General features: G+C 38.9%; 1 protein-coding gene across 1 annotated transcript; it reads left to right on the plus strand.

Annotated features, from left to right (window-relative positions):
- Nucleotides 1–739: 739 nt before the first annotated feature.
- On the plus strand, nucleotides 740–2,308 carry LOC113294664. The gene is made up of 2 exons (XM_026543047.1): nucleotides 740–1,855; nucleotides 2,033–2,308. The coding sequence occupies exons 1-2, from the start codon at nucleotides 740–742 to the stop codon at nucleotides 2,306–2,308; spliced, it is 1,392 nt and encodes a 463-aa protein (XP_026398832.1).
- Nucleotides 2,309–19,864: the final 17,556 nt, after the last annotated feature.

Consider the following 19,864-nt stretch of genomic DNA (forward strand, 5'->3'; position numbering starts at 1 on the left):
TCTTGGATACTTGATGACGCACAGAGGAATCGAGGCGAATTCGGAGAAAATCATAGCCATCAGAGATATGTCATCCCCAAGAACGAAGAAGGAGGTCCAGAAGCTAGCGGGACGATTAGCAGTTTTAAATCGTTTCATTTCACGCTCTTCGGATCGATTCAAACCATTCTTTGATGTGTTGAAAAAAGCAGTGAATTTTGGTTGGACGGGTGAGTGCGAAAGCTTTCGATGAGATCAAATAGTATTTGTCAACTCCTTCAATATTGGTGAGTCCAAAAACTGGACAACCTATCAGAGTTTATTTGGCTGCAACGGAGAACACGGTAAGTGCAGTGCTGTTTGTTACGGATCCACATGAAAAGCCTGTTTACTTCGTCAGTAAATCTCTGACGGGGGAGGAAACACGGTACAAGAAAATTGAGAAGATACCGCTTGCACTTTTCCATGCATCTCGTCGCCTCAAGCCTTATTTCCAAGGCAGGCAGATCACAGTCTACTCGGAATACCCGCTGAAGAGAATCCTGGAACGTGCTGATGATTCCAGCCGACTAGCCATATGGTCAAATTTTCTGGGGGCGTATGAGATCAAGTACGAAACCAGACTTGCAGAGAAGGGACACGCCCTGGCCGAACTGCTAGCATATTTTACTGTGGACGACATAAAAACGGTTGCCGGAGAAGAAGAGGAGTTGTCAAACCCATAGAGTCAGCCACTGATCAGACTGGGGGCGAGTCCACAATGGAGGTCGATACACCTGAACCATTATGGACGGTATTTACTGATGGGTCATCAAATGTTGGTGGAGCTGGAGTTGGATGTGTCATCCTTACTCCCGAAGGATTGAGGATCGAGAAAGCGACCAGATTGGGTTTTCAAGCATCAAACAATGAAGCTGAATATGAAGCAACAATTATCGGTTTAAAGGTTGTCAAACAGTTAGATGCGAAGATTGTGAAGCTGGTAACTGATTCCATGCTAGTAGTTAACCAGTTTCTGGGGACCTACAGAGCCAAGGAAGAAAGGATGGCCTTATATTTGGGTCGTATGAAAGAGCTGGCAAATGAGTTCGACCAGTTCTCTATTGGGCAGCGACCTTGGTTAGAAAACAGGCACGCAAATGCTTTAGCATATCTTTCTTCCACAGTCGAAACTGATACCACCTGTTTCGTTGTGGTAGATTTCCAAGAGTTACCTAGCATCTCCGACAGCCACCTTGTTCTAGATCTCGAACACGCTAGTGGGGGCGAGAGTCCAACTACATCAGCACAGGGAGATACTGAAAACATTGACAACAATATGAATATTGACAGTCCAGTGATTGATGATTCAGGCAATCCTGCTGAAAATGCTTCAGACTGGCGTCAACCTTATATCAGGTATTTGACAACTAGTGAACTCCCAGAAGATGAGAAACTTGCTTCAAAGGTGAAAAAGAATGCTTGGAGATATTCAATGATCGAGGGGGAGCTGTACCGCAAACCTGTAGCTTTGGAGCCATTTTTGCGGTGCATATCAGCCGAAGAAGGGCAACAGATATTGGCGGAGGCTCATGAAGGAATATGTGGCAACCATTCTGGAGGGCGCAGTCTCGCGCACATGATACTTGCCCAGGGATACTTCTGGCCATACATGCAGAAAGATGCTAAAGAATACGCGCAGAAAGGCGTGCCATGCCAAGAGCACGCTCCTATTCCAAAAAGGCCCGCCAAAGAATTGCATCCAGTTTTTAGTCCCCGGCCATTCTCTACGTGGGGACTAGACATCGTCGGACCACTTCCCAAATCTCCTGGAGGCGTTAAATTCATATTATCCGCTACTGATTATTTCACCGAATGGGTCGCAGCAGTGGCACTGGTACACGTTACCAGACATGATGTGAAAAGGTTCATATGGGAGAATATCGTCTGCAGATTTGGAATCCCAGACGCGATAATATCAAACAATGGGAAGCAGTTCGATTCTGGGGTGATCAACGACTTTTGCAAGAACCTGAATATTCGCCACAATTTCTCATCTCCTTACTATGCTCAGAGCAACGGGCAGGCGGAAGCGACCAATCGCGTTATTATGGACAATCTCAAGAAAAGGATGGAAAAGGCGAAGGGAAAATGGACAGAAGAATTCCCTGGAGTCTTATGGTCCTATCGAACAACCCCAAAAAGATCATCTGGATTTTCACCTTTTACACTGGCTTATGGGACAAAGGAAGTCATACCCACCGAGGTACATCTCAAGACTACCAAAACTCGTGCTGTCAAATCTGGGAAAAATGACAGCATACTGGCTTTGGATAAAGAGTTTCTATAAGAACAAAGAGAAACAGCCTTACAACAGTTGGTCCGATACCAGCAGGCAACCAAGCTGGCTATGATCGTAAAGTCAAAGAACGGTCATTCAAACCAGGGGAATATGTCTTGAAGAAAACTCGAGCCGCCACAATAGAACCAAACTGTGGGAAGCTCGGAGCAAACTGGGAAGGTCCATACATAGTGGACAGGCCAACATCTCGTGGCTCCTACTACTTAAGGAACCTCGATGGAACTAAAGATTCAAAACCATGGAAGCCATGGAATTCATTCCACTTGAAGAAATTTTATCATTAGGAGTAGTTTCAAATCCTGCTGTGCTGCACTCTCTTTCCTTTATGATGGTTTTATCCCACTGGATTTTCCACGCAAAGGTTTTAACGAGGCAGCTGTTGTCGAACAGTAGGTATTTATCTTGTTATTTCTATTCAGAAATTTAATTCAACATTATTTTGGTATTCCTCACTTTATCAAAATTGTTTGTGTTTAATTAAAAGCTGCTGCGGAAGTTCAATCCGCAGTCAGTCCTAAATGGCAAAACAGTACAGTTCAAGTTTACTATCAGCAACGTCCCTGACACCTCGCAGATAGGGTGAATGCACAGTTCGAGCATTTTTACGCTATTCCAATTGTATCCCATCATATGGGACATCAACAAATGTGGAGAAAATTTTCACCTGTCCAGGCATGTGAAAATATACACATCTCAACTCTGCGTGCATCTTGAATAGTAGGATTGGCCCCCTCCGCGAATTCAGGATAGCAGAAAAACTCAACTTCTCATTCCATGCGCGAGCAAAATGCAGCAGGGAAGTGCACCCTTGCGCGAGCATTGAGCAACATGACATACTGGGGGTGAGTTATATATCACCTCATCCATTTGGGGGATAAGTATATAACACTCCAGTGCAAACATTATATTCCTGGGGGAGAGTTGCATAACACTCCAAACAACGCGCTTGGGGGAGAGTTATGCAACACTCCAGAATGATGCAAGTTCAGTTGCTAATAGACTTGGGGAACCCAAACTTATTAACCCATAACGAGTTATGATTAAGAGGGGGCGATGTTTGTACCCTATTATTTTTACACCAAAAATGGGCTTACTTAGGACTAGAAAGCTCCTCTCTTTAACTAAATATGATTCATTGGACCTAATATGCTCATCTAGTTAGCCAAGTATGGCTAACTAGGCCTCACAAACTCTATACATAAAAGCCCAAAGGAAAATATCCAAGACAAGGCAAGAAAGGGCCACGTCAGCACTCCCGGTCAGTAGTATGGAACAATCATAGCCTGCCACGTCAGCAGTCGCGTCCAACCAGTTGTTGTCACGTCAGCACCCAAGTGTCATGTCAACAGTAACGACTAACCAGTGGCTGACATATCAGCACCAAAGTGCCACGTCAGCGTGACACGTCAACACTATGACCAACCATTAGCTGTCACGTCAGCACCAAAGTGCCACGTCAGCCACGTTATGCAGTCAGAATATTCCGTTAGCCGTCAGGATATCCCGTTAATATCGAGCATATTTTGTTAAACTCTAAACGGAGTTATAACGCCGTTACATGCGTAAGCATGACATCAGCAGCTGCGTCATCGTACCGTCAGCATTGCGTCATCATCTTCTCAGGCGCGTGGCCGGCGGCCAACCCCGGCGGCCGCAGCCGGCCAGTTTATTCTGTTTCGGTGTAGCACGATGCAACTTAATATCGTAGATCTGATTCGGTGTAGCACGATGCAACTTAATATCGTAGATCTGATTCAGCGCATCACGGTACAGTTTAATTCCATGGCCCTTGGGTAATTTCTCCCCATACTGTTAGCCTTGCGGACTGTACGCCCCTCTGTGAGCTTGAGCGAAAATTCCCTACTTGGGCTTGGTCTCTTACACCCATTTTTGCTTGGCTAGTTCCATAACCTAAAGTAACATTCCATAAGGGTCTACAATATATTCTGGAATATGCAGGGATAATTAAATTTAATTTATATTTGAGAGCCATGCAAGGGCAAGTTATTACAGGAGGCATGCAAGGGCCAGTTATTACATGAGGCATGTAGGGCCAGTTAAGAGAGGAGGCATGCAGGGTTCAGTTATAGAAATTGATGCATACCACGAAATTAAAGAAAAGAAACGGAAATTTGCACCATATAAAGACAGGGGCTCATAACCCCAAGAGGTATGCAATCTTCCCCACAAAATTATTTGTGAAAAATCCTAAGCTAACTTAAGCATCAGAGGGTTTATTGTAGGTACCCCCCTCACTGTTTAATTGGAGAATAAAACAGCGGATCGATCTTCAAAAAAATCGTCATCAAAATCGTGTTTGGGGTAGAAGTAATTTTACCATACAAACACAAACATTATGGCCAAGAGTTCCTTTTCAGTAGTGGAGTAGTTGATTTGCGCTCTATTGAGAGTTCTAGAAGTATAATAAATGACATATGGAACTTTACCATCTCGTTGTCCCAACACGGTTCCAACAACATAATCACTGGCATCGCATATCAACTCAAAGGGCTTGCTCCAGTCCGGTGGTTTGATGGTTGGTGTGATGGTCAACAAATATTTCAACGTGTCAAAAGCCTCCTTGCATTCCTTGTCACAATCAAATGTCACATCTTTCTGCAAAGGTATACACAGGGGCATTGCAATCTTGGACAAATCCTTGATGAATCTCCTATAAAAACCTGCATGAACAAGAAAAGAGCGAACCTTCCTCACAGTTGTGGGGTATTGTAAGTTTCGGATCAAATATATCTTAACCTTGTCCACTTTCTAACCCCTTAGAGGATATAACACGCAAAAATCTGTTGGAAAGACTAGTTGATTAACCTGTACAAGAACATCCTCAACAATACCCATTGGGCAGAAATTAGAGCGATCGTCTAATTGCAACACAATTCTAGACTTTTTAAAAGGACCTAAATCAAATGAATTATACATAGATGCAGGCATAACATTAATTGATGTACCTATGTCCAACATAGCTTTATTAAATGTAGTGTTACAAATTGTGGCAGGAAGTCAAAGCTACTGGGATCCTTTTATTTAAGTAGGAGTTTGTGTTGTAATATTGCCGAAGCATTCTCCTCCACACTTAGCACTTCATTTCCTTTAAGCCTTTGATTATTGGTACACAAGTCCTTCAAGACCTTTGCGTACTTAGTAATTTTCTTGATAGCATCTATAAGTGGTATATTCACATGTATCTTTTTGAGAATGTCTAAAATATCATTCTCTAGTTCCGTCTTCTTGGAATTTACAAATCTGCGAGGGAAAGGTAGAGAGGAACATAAGTAGGAATACGAGTTTTAGAGTTCGAAATAGGTACCTCGGAAGTTTGGGGAAACTCATCACTTTTTCCCTCCAAAACCGGCTCCTTTGGAGCTTCTTCTTTACTCGAATCAGTAAATTTGGGTTGCATAAGTTGTGTACCACTTCTCAACGTAATAGCATTGACACCCTCTTTTGGGTTAATAAGTTGAGAAGGGATTTTCCTATCATTTTGGTCTTCAACTGATTCAACTCAATAGCCATAGGACCAACTTGAGTTTGCAAATCCTTAACCGTACTCTATGTTCTTTGCATAAAAGATTTCAGCTACTCTTCCATACTTTACCCCTAATTTTGAGGTTGTTGTTGTTGTTGTGGTTGCTGAAATTGTTGTTGCGGATGAAATTTTTGTTGTGGTGGTTGGAATCCACTCGGACAGTTGAAAGTAGGTTGTTGAGCCGCTCCTTGCTTGTTGGCATAGCTAAAATTGGGGTGATCTCTCCATCCCGAATTGTAAGTGTCAGAGTAGGGATCGTACCGTCTTTGTTGATTTGGTAAAATCACATTAGCATGTTCATTGACGTCTTCATAAACTTGAGGAGAATTTGGTACTACCGCGGCTGCAATTTGTTGCATCGTTGCTGCCATGTTACCCATTTTTTGACGAAGTTCATCGACCTCGCTCACTTCATTCACTCTCCTAAGAAGTACATCCGAACCACGACTCAAGAATAGTTGTGATTTCGCTGCCATGTTTTCAATCAACTCTCTAGCTTGTGCCACCGTCTTATTCACTAGTGAACCACCACCCGCAGCGTCAAGAAGATTTCTATTACTTGCTTGGAGACCTTCATATAAGTATTGGATAATCATCGAGTCACTTAATTGGTGGTGAGGGAAGCTTGCCACCAATATCTTGTACCGTTACCAACACTCATACAATGGCTCCCCCACATTTTTTTTCATTCCACAAATCTCCTTGCGAATTTGAGTAGCCTTTGATGTAGCAAAATATCTCTCTAGAAATAGTTTCTTTAATCCATTCCATGTTGGGACACTTCTGGATGGCAAATAATACAACCATTCCTCAGCGATATCCGACAAAGAAAATGGAAAAGCTTCTACATTGCACCATCCCCATTAGTGTCCGCAGGTAGCATGGCCATGACTATGGTGTGGAAGTCCATAAGATGCTTGTTTGGGTCTTCATTCACCATGTCATGAAACTTCGGTAACTCTCTAATCAACCCAGGCTTGATCTCGAAGGTTGAGTTAGTTTGGATACACCATTGTTGTGTATCAAGCTTGTGACTTGTGAGAAGCCAAGTCCTTGAGCGTACAATCACCCATTGCTTCTTCTTCTTGTTGTTCAAATGGAACCTCTCGTTCTATCTCCGGTTCTCGAACTTCTTCTTCTACTTTCAATTCTAGTTCTTTCATCTCGTTCAACCTTTCTTGGAGTATTGTTCCTCTACGAGTAGTTATCCCACACCTTGGATACTTCCAACTTTTGGGAGGCAGGGATTATGGTACCTGAAAAACAATTCTCATAACTGTAGTTGCAGGAAATCCTACAACACACCCCTTGTATTATCATGGCTATGATTTATAGATCTAAACTTATTTGATATGAAAATAAAGATAAAGATAATGAAAATAGAAAATAAGACACAAGATTTACGTGGTTCGATCAATTTGATCTACATCCAAGGGGTTAGGTTTCACTATGATCATTGAATTACATATGAATTACATTGAGACACCATTAATGAGTATTTGAAGCTCTCTCTCTCTGGTTTTTGGGGAAGAATAAGAACATAATAATACAAGTTACTTTTCTCTCTCCTACCTTTCTCTTTATATAGGATGCTACCTAGTGAATGACAGCTCATATTTCCTTTTATTTTCATATTTCCATTTATTTCCTATTTCCTTTTATTTCCCATTCTCCGTGCGACATTATCGCACAGCCTTTTATGAATCTCGCACACTTACAAATACTTGTGCGATATTTGAATCCTACATCTTGCCTATTTTTTCTTGAATATTGCTTGAAGAGCGATCTTCAGGAAAAAATCCGTTGTTGTAGTTGTTGGAGCGAGATACGTGTCGTTGGAGTAGTCTTTGATCTTTGTTGATGAAGGAAAGAGCGAAAGAATACTGGATTTGAAAAGTACGTACTTGCCTCTATTCTCTTGTGAAGTTCTGGAATGTTGCGAAGTAAATAAGAAGTATCATCTTTTGAAGTATGCGAAGTATGGAGTATCCTTGAAGAAGTATAAGAAGCATGAAGTATCCTTGATGAAGTATAAGAAATATTCAATTCTCGAAATGTAAGAAGTATGAGTCCTTGAATGAGAATAATAAGTATTTCCTCTATTCATGCGAAATTATTACTCCATTTATGGTGATTCTTGCCGACAAGATAAAGAACATAAAATGTTTTCTTGGTAATCCATAGTTGCCTCTGTTCTTTATCTATGAGGGTAGAATCTTTGAGAAAATGTTGAATGTGCGAATTGTTTCTTCATTCTCATCTTTCCTCTGTCTCATGTTTTGTGCTCATGCGATAGTATAATCTCTTCAAGTTGCTTATAATTGTGCGAAATAATTGAGTGAAATGATCATATCGTTCGGAATAATCACATTCTGCGAAATAATCACATTCTGCAAAATTATGACACATTCTGAATAATCCTACGAAACTCTGAATAATCCTACGAAATTCTAACACATTCTGCGAAATTCTGAAAAATTCTGCAAAATTCTGAATAATTCTGCGAAATTCTGGCACATTCTGCGAAATTTTGAATAATCCTACGAAATTCTGAAAAACTTTGCGAAATTCTGAATAATTCAGCGAAGATCTGAAAAATTCTGCGAAATTCTGAATAATTCTGCGAAATTCTGAATAATTCTGCGAAATTCTGAATAATTTTGCGATATTATTGCGAAGTTCTTCAATATTATTGCGTACAGTTTTGTAAAGTACTTGTGCGAATATAATGCTTATGTGATGATTATGTTATGAAATGTGTATGCGATGTTTATGCTATGAAATGCTTATGCAATGCTTTTATGATGCGAGTATGATGTTTGTATGATGAGAATGCTTATCTATTGCAATGTATAGCTAATGTTTGCGTTACTTAGCTCATTTTGCACGCTAAAATTGATGTAGCTTTAAATTGCCTCCATTCTCCATTTCTCTGGATTTTTCTTTAGTGTATGCATTCCTCTTCGTGTAGTTATTGTTCCTCACAAGTTCTTACGTGTGTTTCATCTTTCCTTTTTCCTGCACTATTAGTATCTCGTAACAATATGATCATAATATCAAGTCTGCGGCATTTTCACTGCCTCAGTTTCATTTCCATGTACATATTCGCAAGCTTGTTTGCTTACATATAATCATTCTCGCAAGCTTACTTGCTTGCTCATTTTCTTATGTGGTCTTATTTTGCCTTCCTAGTTAAAGGTCTTATTTTGCCACCTCTTGTCATTGCGACAAAATCGCAGGACGTCTTTGCACTTTCATGCAAAAACCCATTGATCTTGCCTTAACTTTTTCTTTTGTATTATTGCCTCTTCAGGATTGTTGCGACAATATGACATGCCTAAATATTCTTGCGAAAATAAAGCCCCATGACATTGTCGTCTTGCGACGAAATCGCAGGACGTGTTCACACTTTCATGTAATGACCCATTGATCTCTTCTTATCTTTTTCTCTAGTATTATTGCCTCTTTAGGATTGTTGCACAAATATGACAAGCCTTAATACCCTTGTGAGTAAAAAGCCTCATGACATTTGAGTCTTAAGACACTTATCAGCTCCCTAATGGAGGGTGCCGCCCTTATCTCCCCCCTGGTTGCCCCTTCAAGGAGGCGTACTTCTACCATACAAGGTTATCTCCTCCCATCCGGTCTTAACAACAACCAGTTATTTTCGCAGCCTCTTATCCCTTTTACCTATAGGGATTATGGTTACGAGACTTCACCCTAAGTGGGGTTTTCTTCGGGCCGAGTGCAGTATAAGCCAAAACTTGTCAAGAATGGCAAGGACGCTTCGAATGCCCCTGGCACTCTTGACTCAACCGTGTACCTCGGCGCCTTGATCAGATTCTGCACTCCTTGGGAGAGTCCTTATTACCTTAGTCGCCCAACCTAAGTCATATGCTTAGGCTGAGAATCCAAGGTGCCTCTCCAGGATGGGCTTTATTGACCCCAAATCTCCATGACTCAGGTTCCAGGGGCGGTGTAACCTTTTCCCTGAGTCATGCTACAGGTACCCCCTTTTATGACGTACTTTAGGTCTTACATTTGCCTCTTGCGAAATTTTATTCGCGAACTAGGGTGTACGCCATAAAGGTTCGCCCCATTCTAATCTTAGATTTTTATGGATCTTAGATTGTCTCTTGCGAAATTTTCGCGTTTCTTTGTTCTGTTATTCTTTCATTCATTCTTTCATTCTCATAATATCATATCATTTGAAGCAAAGTAAATATTCAAGAGAAGTTCCAATACATTATAATTCTGAAATCTTTGTAATTGTGAAATCTTTGTAATTCTGCGATTGTTCGCATTTTGTAAATCAAATCAAAAATATTTTTATTCTCTGTAAAAGAAATATTCTAGAGAAACATATAAATTAAATTTTCTCAGTTTTCTGTAATTTTGAAATCTCGCAATCTTTGTAATTTTGAAGTCTTTGTAATCTTGAAATCTTAGTAATCTTTATAATCTTTGAAATCTTGAAATCTTTGTAATCATGCGATTGAATCGCTTTTTTGTAAATCAAATCAAAAATATTTTTATTCGTTCTTAGTATAAAGTAAAATGTTCAAGGAAGTGGTACTTATCTTTCATGTGAATCGATGTTGTTGTCAAATAAGTGAATAAATGCCTTGAAATGTATGAATTTTGCGCAACAAAAAGAAGTGTGAGAAGTGAGACTTGAACCCTTGATCTGTTTCTTGGATTTTCTTGCACCATACCAACTGTGCTAAACCTCTTTTGCGAAATAATCAAAGTTCTTGTGAAGTAATCAAATTCCAACTGTGTAAGAGGCTATTCTGTATAAATTTCGCATAATAAAAATAAACATGTGAGAAGCAAGAATTGATCCCGCGACCTGCTGCTTGCAATCATGCCTCCTGACCAACTATGCTAACCCTCTCTTGCAAAATAATCAAAGACCGTGCGAAGTAATCAAATATCAACTTTGTGAAATGAATATTTGCGAAGCAAAAATTATTTGGTCGCAGGGAGAATCGAACCCATGTTCTCTAGTTTGCATACTCCTTCTCTGACCATCTGCGCTACTTGTTGCTTGCTTAAGAAACACACAATGCTGTACTTTATTCCATTTCTTCGCCTTTAGGATTTCAAAAATGTGCGAAAAATTAAGCTTGATGAGGGATTCGAACTCGAGTCTTACAACTCACTCTAGCGAAGCTTGACCAACTGTGCTACCTCTTGTTTGCGAACTAATGAAACAATATTGCGAAATTATTCATTTTTTCGCTATCTGTAAAAAGAAGAAAACTATGCTCGCAGGGAAGTTCGAACTTGCGACCACGAACGTACATATTGTTCTCTTGACCAACTGTTCAAGAATCTCTTAAACGCACAATGTTTTTCTCTTATTCTTTTATTCTCCCATGCAAATGAGAAGAAAATGAAAAATATGTGTCTCTGCGAAATTCGAACCCGTGACCTATCGCTTACTCGCGCCAGCTCAAACCATCTGTGCGAATTTCTGTTTGTGATAGAAATTGCAGCATCTGCCTCTTATCTATTCTTCGTCCTTCCTTAATTTCTTTCACATTTGCCTTCTTCTCCTGATCATGAAAATCTTTCACTGAAACTTCCATTTTCTCCTTAAATTTCACCACAACAACTAATTTTTTCTCTCACTCTTTTCATGTTTTTGAATTGTTGATGATGTTTACTCCCTGAAAGTGTGATTTCTTCCATAAAATTTCCATTTTTGAACCTAAATTTTGTAGATCTAGAAAAATATGAACAATAGCTAATCTTCATGAAAATTTCTTGAATCAATAAGTTACAGGAAGGATAAATCCTTTACTAGTTCCCTGTTTCTAGCGCCATTATGTAGTTGCAGGAAATCCTACAACACACCCCTTGTATTATCATGACTATGATTTCTAGATCTAAACTTATTTGATATGAAAATAAAGATAAAGATAATGAAAATAGAAAATAAGACACAAGATTTACGTGGTTCGATCAATTTGATCTACATCCACGGGGTTAGGTTTCACTATGATCATTGAATTACATATGAATTACATTGAGACTCCATTAATGAGTATTTGGAGCTCTCTCTCTCTCTCTCTGGTTTTTGGGGAAGAATAAGAAGATAATAATAAAAGTTACTTTTCTCTCTCCTACCTTTCTCTTTATATAGGGTAGTGGATGACAGCTCATATTTCCTTTTATTTTCATATTTTCATTTATTTCCTATTTCCTTTTATTTCCTATTCTCCGTGCGACATTATCGCACAGCCTTTTATGAATCTCGCACACTTACAAATACTTGTGCGATATTTGGATCCTACATCTTGCCTCTTTTTTCTTGAATATTGCTTGAAGAGCGATCTTCAGGAAAAAAATCCATTGTTGTAGTTGTTGGAGCGAGATACGTGTCATTGGAGTAGTCTTTGATCTTTGTTGATGAAGGAACGAGCGAAAGAATACTGGATTTGAAAAGTACGTACTTGTCTCTATTCTTTTGTGAAGTTCCGGAATGTTGCGAAGTAAATAAGAAGTATCATCTTTTGAAGTATGCGAAGTATGAAGTATCCTTGAAGAAGTATAAGAAGCATGAAGTACCCTTGATGAAGTATAAGAAATATTCAATTCTCGAAATGTAAGAAGTATTCGTCCTTGAATGAGAACAATAAGTATTGCCTCTATTCATGCGAAATTATTACTCCATTTTTGGTGATTCTTGCCGAGAAGATAAAGAACATAAAATGTTTTCTTGGTAATCCATAGTTGCCTCTGTTCTTTATCTATGAGAGTAGAATCTTTGAGTAAATGTTGAATGTGCGAATTGTTTCTTCATTCTCATCTTTCCTATGTCTCATGTTTTTTGCTCATGCGATAGTATAATCTCTTCAAGTTGCTTATAATTGTGCGAAATAATTGAGCGAAATGATCATATCGTTCGGAATAATCACATTCTGCAAAATAATCACATTCTGCAAAATTCTGACACATTCTGAATAATCCTACGAAACTCTGAATAATCCTACGAAATTCTAACACATTCTGCGAAATTCTGAATAATTCTGCGAAATTCTGGCACATTCTGCGAAATTCTGCGAAATTCTGAATAATTCTGCGATATTATTGCGAAGTTCTGCAATATTATTGCGTACAGTTTTGTAAAGTACTTGTGCGAATATAATGCTTATGTGATGATTATGTTATGAAATGTGTATGCGATGTTTATGTTATGAAATGCTTATGCAATGCTTTTATGATGCGAGTATGATGTTTGTATGATGAGAATGCTTATCTATTGCAATGTATAGCTAATGTTTGCGTTACTTATATCATTTTGCACGCTAAAATTGGTGTAGCTTTAAATTGCCTCCATTCTCCATTTCTCTGGCTTTTTCTTTAGTGTATGCATTCCTCTTCGTGTAGTTATTGTTCCTCACAAGTTCTTACGTGTGTTTCATCCTTTTTCCTGCACTATTAGTATCTCATAACAGTATGATCACAATATCAAGTCTGTGGCATTTTCACTGCCTCAGTTTCATTTCCATGTACATATTCACAAGCTTGTTTTCTTATATATAATCATTCTCGCAAGCTTACTTGCTTACTCATTTTCTTACGTGGTCTTATTTGGCCTTCCTAGTTAAAGGTCTTATTTTGCCACCTCTTGTCATTGCGACAAAATCGCAGGACGTCTTTGCACTTTCATGCAAAAACCCATTGATCTTGCCTTAACTTTTTATTTTGTATTATTGCCTCTTCAGGATTGTTGCGACAATATGACATGCCTAAATATTCTTTCAAAAATAAAGCCCCATGACATTGTCGTTTTGCGACGAAATCGAAGGACGTCTTCACACTTTCATGTAATGACCCATTGATCTCGTCTTATCTTTTTCTCTAGTAGTATTGCCTCTTCAGGATTGTTGCACAAATATGACAAGCCTTAATACCCTTGCGAGTAAAAAGCCTCATGACATTTGAGTCTTAAGACACTTATCAGCTCCCTAATGGAGGGTGCCGCCCTTATCTCCCCCTGGTTTCCCCTTCAAGGAGGCGTACTTCCACCATACAAGGTTAGCTCCTCCCATCCGGTCTTAACAACAACCAGTTGTTTTCGCAGCCTCTTATCCCTTTTACCTATAGGTCTTATGGTTACGAGACTGCACCCTAAGTGGGGTTTTCTTCGGGCCGAGTGCAGATAAGCCAAAACTTGTCAAGAATGGCAAGGACGCTTCAAACGCCCCTGGCACTCTTGACTCAACCGTGTACCTCGGCGCCTTGATCAGATTTTGCACTCCTTGGGAGAGTCCTTATTACCTTAGTCGCCCAACCTAAGTCATATGCTTAGGCTGAGAATCCAAGGTGCCTCTTCAGGATGGGCTTTATTGACCCCAAATCTCCATGACTCAGGTTCCAGGGGCGGTGTAACCTTTTCCCTGAGTCATGCTACTGGTACCCCCTTCTATGACGTACTTTAGGTCTTACATTTGCCTCTTGCGAAATTTTATTCGCGAACTAGGGTGTACGCCATAAAGGTTCGCCCCATTCTAATCTTAGATTGTATCTTGCGAAATTTTCGCGTTTCTTTGTTCTTTTATTCTTTCATTCATTCTTTCATTCTCATAATATCATATCATTTGAAGCAAAGTAAATATTCAAGAGAAGTTCCAATACATTATAATTCTGAAATCTTTGTAATTCTGCGATTGTTCGCATTTTGTAAATCAAATCAAAAATATTTTTATTCTCTATAAAAGACATATTCTAGAGAAACATATAAATTAAATTTTCTCAGTTTTCTGTAATTTTGAAATCTCGCAATCTTTGTAATTTTGAAGTCTTTGTAATCTTGAAATATTAGTAATCTTTGAAATCTTGAAATCTTGAAATCTTTGTAATCGTGCGATTGAATCGCTTTTTTGTAAATCAAATCAAAAATCTTTTTATTCGTTCTTAGTATAAAGTAAAATATTCAAGGAAGTGGTACTTATCTTTCATGTGAATCGCTGTTGTTGTCAAAGAAGTGAATAAATGCCTTGAAATGTATGAATTTCGCGCAGCAAAAAGAAGTGAGGCTTGAACCCTTGATCTGTTTCTTGGATTTTCTCGTACCATACCAACTGTGCTAAACCTCTTTTGCGAAATAACCAAAGTTCTTGCGAAGTAATCAAATTCCAACTGTGTAAGAGGCTATTCTGTATAAATTTCGCATAACAAAAATAAACATGCGAGAAGCAAGAATTGATCCCGCGACCTGCAACTTGCATTCATGCCTCCTGACCAACTGTGCTAACCCTCTCTTGCGAAATAATCAAAGAGTGTGCGAAGTAATCAAATATCAACTCTGTGAAATGAATATTTGCGAAGCAAAAATTATTTGGTCGCAGGGAGAATCGAACACATGCCCTCTAGTTTGCATACTCCTTCTCTGACCATCTGCGCTACTTGTTGCTTGCGAAAGAAACACACAATGCTGTACTTTATTCCATTTCTTCGCCTTTAGGATTTCAAAAATGTGCGAAAAATTAAGCTTGATGAGGGATTCGAACTCGAGTCTTACAACTCACTCTAGCGAAGCTTGACCAACTGTGCTACCTCTTGTTTGCGAACTAATGAAACAATATTGCGAAATTATTCATTTTTTCGCTATCTGTAAAAAGAAGAAAACTATGCTCGCAGGGAAGTTCGAACTTGCAACCACGAACGTACATATTGTTCTCTTGACCAACTGTTCAAGAATCTCTTTGCGAAATAAACGCACAATGTTTTTCTCTTATTCTTTTATTCTCCCACGCAAATGAGAAGAAAATAAAAATATGTGTCTCTGCGAAATTCGAACCCGTGACCTATCACTTACTCGCTCCAGCTCAAACCATTTGTGCGAATTTCTGTTTGTGATAGAAATTGCAGCATCTGCCTCTTATCTATTCTTCGTCCTTCCTTAATTTCTTTCACATTTGCCTTCTTCCCCTGATCATGAAAATCTTCCACTGAAACTTCCATTTTCTCCTTAAATTTCACCACAACAACTAATTTTTTCTCTCACTCTTTTCATGTCTTTGAATTGTTGATGATGTTTACTCCCTGAAAGTGTGATTTCTTCCATAAAATTTCCATTTTTGAACCTAAATTTTGTAGATCTAGAAAAATATGAACAGTAGCTAATCTTCATGAAAATTTCTTGAATCAACAAGTTACAGGAAGGATAAATCCTTTACTCGTTCCCTGTTTCTAGCGTCATTATGTAGTTGCAGGAAATCCTACAACACACCCCTTGTTTTATCATGACTATGATTTCTAGATCTAAACTTATTTGATATGAAAATAAAGATAAAGATAATGAAAATAGAAAATAAGACACAAGATTTACGTGGTTCGATCAATTTGATCTACATCCACGGGGTTAGGTTTCACTATGATCATTGAATTACATTGAGACTCCATTAATGAGTATTTGGAGCTCTCTCTCTCTGGTTTTTGGGGAAGAATAAGAAGATAATAATACAAGTTACTTTTCTCTCTCCTACCTTTCTCTTTATATAGGATGCTACCTAGTGGATGACAGCTCATATTTCCTTTTATTTTCATATTTCCATTTATTTCCTATCTCCTTTTATTTCCTATTCTCCGTGCGACATTATCTTACAACCTTTTATGAATCTCGCACACTTACAAATACTTGTGCGATATTTGGATCCGACAACAACTAAGACAGAAAGATGAGACAAAAATCAAAAAACAAATATGAAAGCAGAAACTAAAATTAAGTAACAAACCAATGCCTTCCCGGCAGCGGCGCCAAAATTTGAACGTTGTCGTATGCTTCAAAAATAAATTCACTTTCTTAAGTATGTGATAAGAAATAGTTCATTCCACGGGAGGCTTTTATTGTTAAGCAAATTTCAGTTTCTTAGTAACCAAAGGGGATTTTGAGAATTTTTTTCTAGCAATAAAAATTAAATAGAAAGCAAACAAATAAATGAAAATAATCAATAAGATCATTCACAAACATGTATTCTCATCAACGATTAGAATTGCTATTTTAATCTTTCATTCATTAGAAGTCCTAGGATATCTTGATCGCTAGAATATCCCGCTAATTTCCTGATTTCATCACAATTCACAAACACATTAAAAAATGCACATGTGAATTCTACCTAGAAAGCACTAAGTTCTATGAAATAAGACTAATCAATGTAATCGAACGTGTAAAAGCACTAATCCGGTTTAACAAAGACTATGATTCATATGTGATTAAAAAGATGTATCACTACAAGTAATAACCACACTATGCTACTTATATTCAGGAATTGACAACTTGTACGTATTGAAAACCCTAATATAGCGATAGACATGAATGCAAACTCGATTGATTCCGGACTCAACCAAACAAACTTTCAATTCATGCAACAATATAAATAAATAATGAATCATAAAGAATGAAATCGAGACAAAACTAATTCATGAAAGCAAATATCATGTTGTGAAATCAACTTAACTCTTAACCAATAATAGGTGAAATTAGCTCTTCGTAGCTATGGAGTTCATCAACATATAAATGAATAAAATAAGATGAAAAATAACTAAAGAAAACCCTAGGAATATCCGGCTCTCTCCAAAATCTCCCGGTAGAATACAATGAGTGATACCCCTTCCAAGTTTTAGAAGTCTTTCTTTTATAATCTTCTTTTTTCTAAAACTAGGCCAAGTTTTCAAAACCCAAAGCCCATGTGATTCACCAAGCCCATATGTGAAAACACCCATGTAGAAAATATGCTAAAAAAGTGTCGCCGGGGAGTCCCAAAACTTGGCCGGAAACTGACCGGAACAGACACCGGGAGATAACTCAAGCGGCCGGAAAAGTCAGATCGGTCAAAGTTCAGTCAACTGAGTCAAGTCGGTCAAGGTCAGACCGAGTTGGGATGAGTCGGGACTGGGTTAGAGAGGCGAGTCGGTGAGGTGAGTCAGCTGGCTAGTCAGACATGTCGGATCTGAGTCACCTTGGCCTAGGCCATTTGAAGTTTGCACATGCCATAATCCAATGATGCGCCTTCATGGCCCTTCACCAAGGTATTTCCTGCAACTTATCTCAGTTTATGTTGCAACTGGCATAACCCATTCTCTGCAATCTTTAGATTCTTTACCACCTCTTCTGTCATCTAATCACTGCAGAGCTGTAAACCACCCATTCCAACTGCAATCTATTTCCTCCATTCACTTCATCTGTAATTATGTCACAGCCGCAGCAACAACCAGTTCAAACACCAAGTCACCATCTTCTTCTCTCAGTATTACTTCCGTGCAATGCATTTAAACCACACACACAGCACCATAAATCCATTCTGTAGCCTTTGCTGCAATTTCAGTTCACCAACTCAGCTCACTACCGATCTCATTCACAGGTCAAGTTACCTTCCCAGCTCCAATTGCACACTTCAACAGCACATCCTGTCCTCCATTCCAGCATACTGCATCATCACCACTCCATTAGATCCCAGCAACACACAGCTATTGCCCTCTATTACAATCCATGACCTGCAGCGGCTGCTTGCAACTTCAGCTCTTCCTCAGTCGAACCACATCTGTAACACTCTCTAGACCATTGTGAACATCACATATTCCAGCTCCTACCAACTGACACCAGCATAACCACCTGCAAATTCTTCATTTTAGTAACCTCATAATCTCCCAGCGCCATCACACCATCAGCTCCAACTCATTTCTGTAATACAATCACCAACCACCAACTACAACCAGCACTTTTCCTGCAACAGTTCATCATGACCTGTACAGCTGCAACCAACTGAATATGTGCTTCACAAACACATCCCATACATTCTCTAAAGCTCAACTCGTTTATTCCATTCCATTCTCAGCACCAAGAAAAGCCTAGCAAACCCAGTTTGAATTTCAACCCCACTGCAGCTTCAACTCTACCTGAACTTCATATACCACCAGCAGCAGCAACTAACAAAATCACCAACAGGTCATCTTCTTGTTCTCGATCCCGATCTGAAAAAACTTCATGGTTTCATAATAACCTAATCTCATGGCCACTGAAACACTTAAATCGGCCCCAAATTCACACCACAGACTCCTAATTCTTTATTGAACTCAGCCATCGTCAAACCCTAATTCCATTCTTAACAGCAGCACAACCATTTCCACCTCAAATTACAATAAACCCATCTATCGATTCTTCTTCATCTTTCGATTTGCAGCTCAGGAAACCCTAATCTTCTTCTCCATCTCACATACAATCTGATTTTCTCTGTTCTAAACTTGGACTCACTGAACCCATCTCTAATTACTCCAACAACATCTGTATCTTCTCTGTAACTTTCTACCAAAATCATCCACGATCCATTTCTTCTTTTCACTCAAATCTCAGAGAAGCTGCGCCTCCATTTTCTCTCGTCTCTGAATTGTAGAAGGAAATGACTGAGAGGAGAAAAACACTTCTCTCGTTTTCAAGGCTTGATAATTAGTGGAATTACTCAAGACACCCATTCTCCAGATACAGACAGCCAAGCTGGGGTGCCCATTATTTTATATTTCTAACTCCAGCTGGTAGCCTCTCATCCTCAAATGAGCTCCCGATATCACGTGCCCCTGAAATGATGATGTTTCCCTTTATGGCCTATTTCTTATTCTTTTGGTCCAGATGACTCCAAAGTATCTAATAAACGTAAAAGTACACATAAGATACACAATCCACAAGTGAATAAGGGAATCGGTTGAGTTGAGCTCTGCAACTCGGCGATTGAATCGGCGAAATTTTCTTATTGTTTTTTGTGTTTTCTCATCAATTTCATCATCTCAGGTGAATATTGATTTCAGTTTCCTGCCTGTTTCAGGTGTTTTTTCTATTTTTGTAATAATGTTTCGATGTGTTTAACCTGAGAAAACATGTCGAATCATCCTAAGAATCAATCAGATTTTGAGATTGTAAAAAACCTCAGATCTGATAATACTTCTACTAAACAATTTTTTAGCACTTCAGTTTTTATTCGGATGAGGAAATT

The sequence above is a fragment of the Papaver somniferum genome, chromosome 7 (genome assembly GCF_003573695.1).
Source record: "Papaver somniferum cultivar HN1 chromosome 7, ASM357369v1, whole genome shotgun sequence".
Classification (NCBI taxonomy): Eukaryota; Viridiplantae; Streptophyta; class Magnoliopsida; order Ranunculales; family Papaveraceae; genus Papaver; species Papaver somniferum.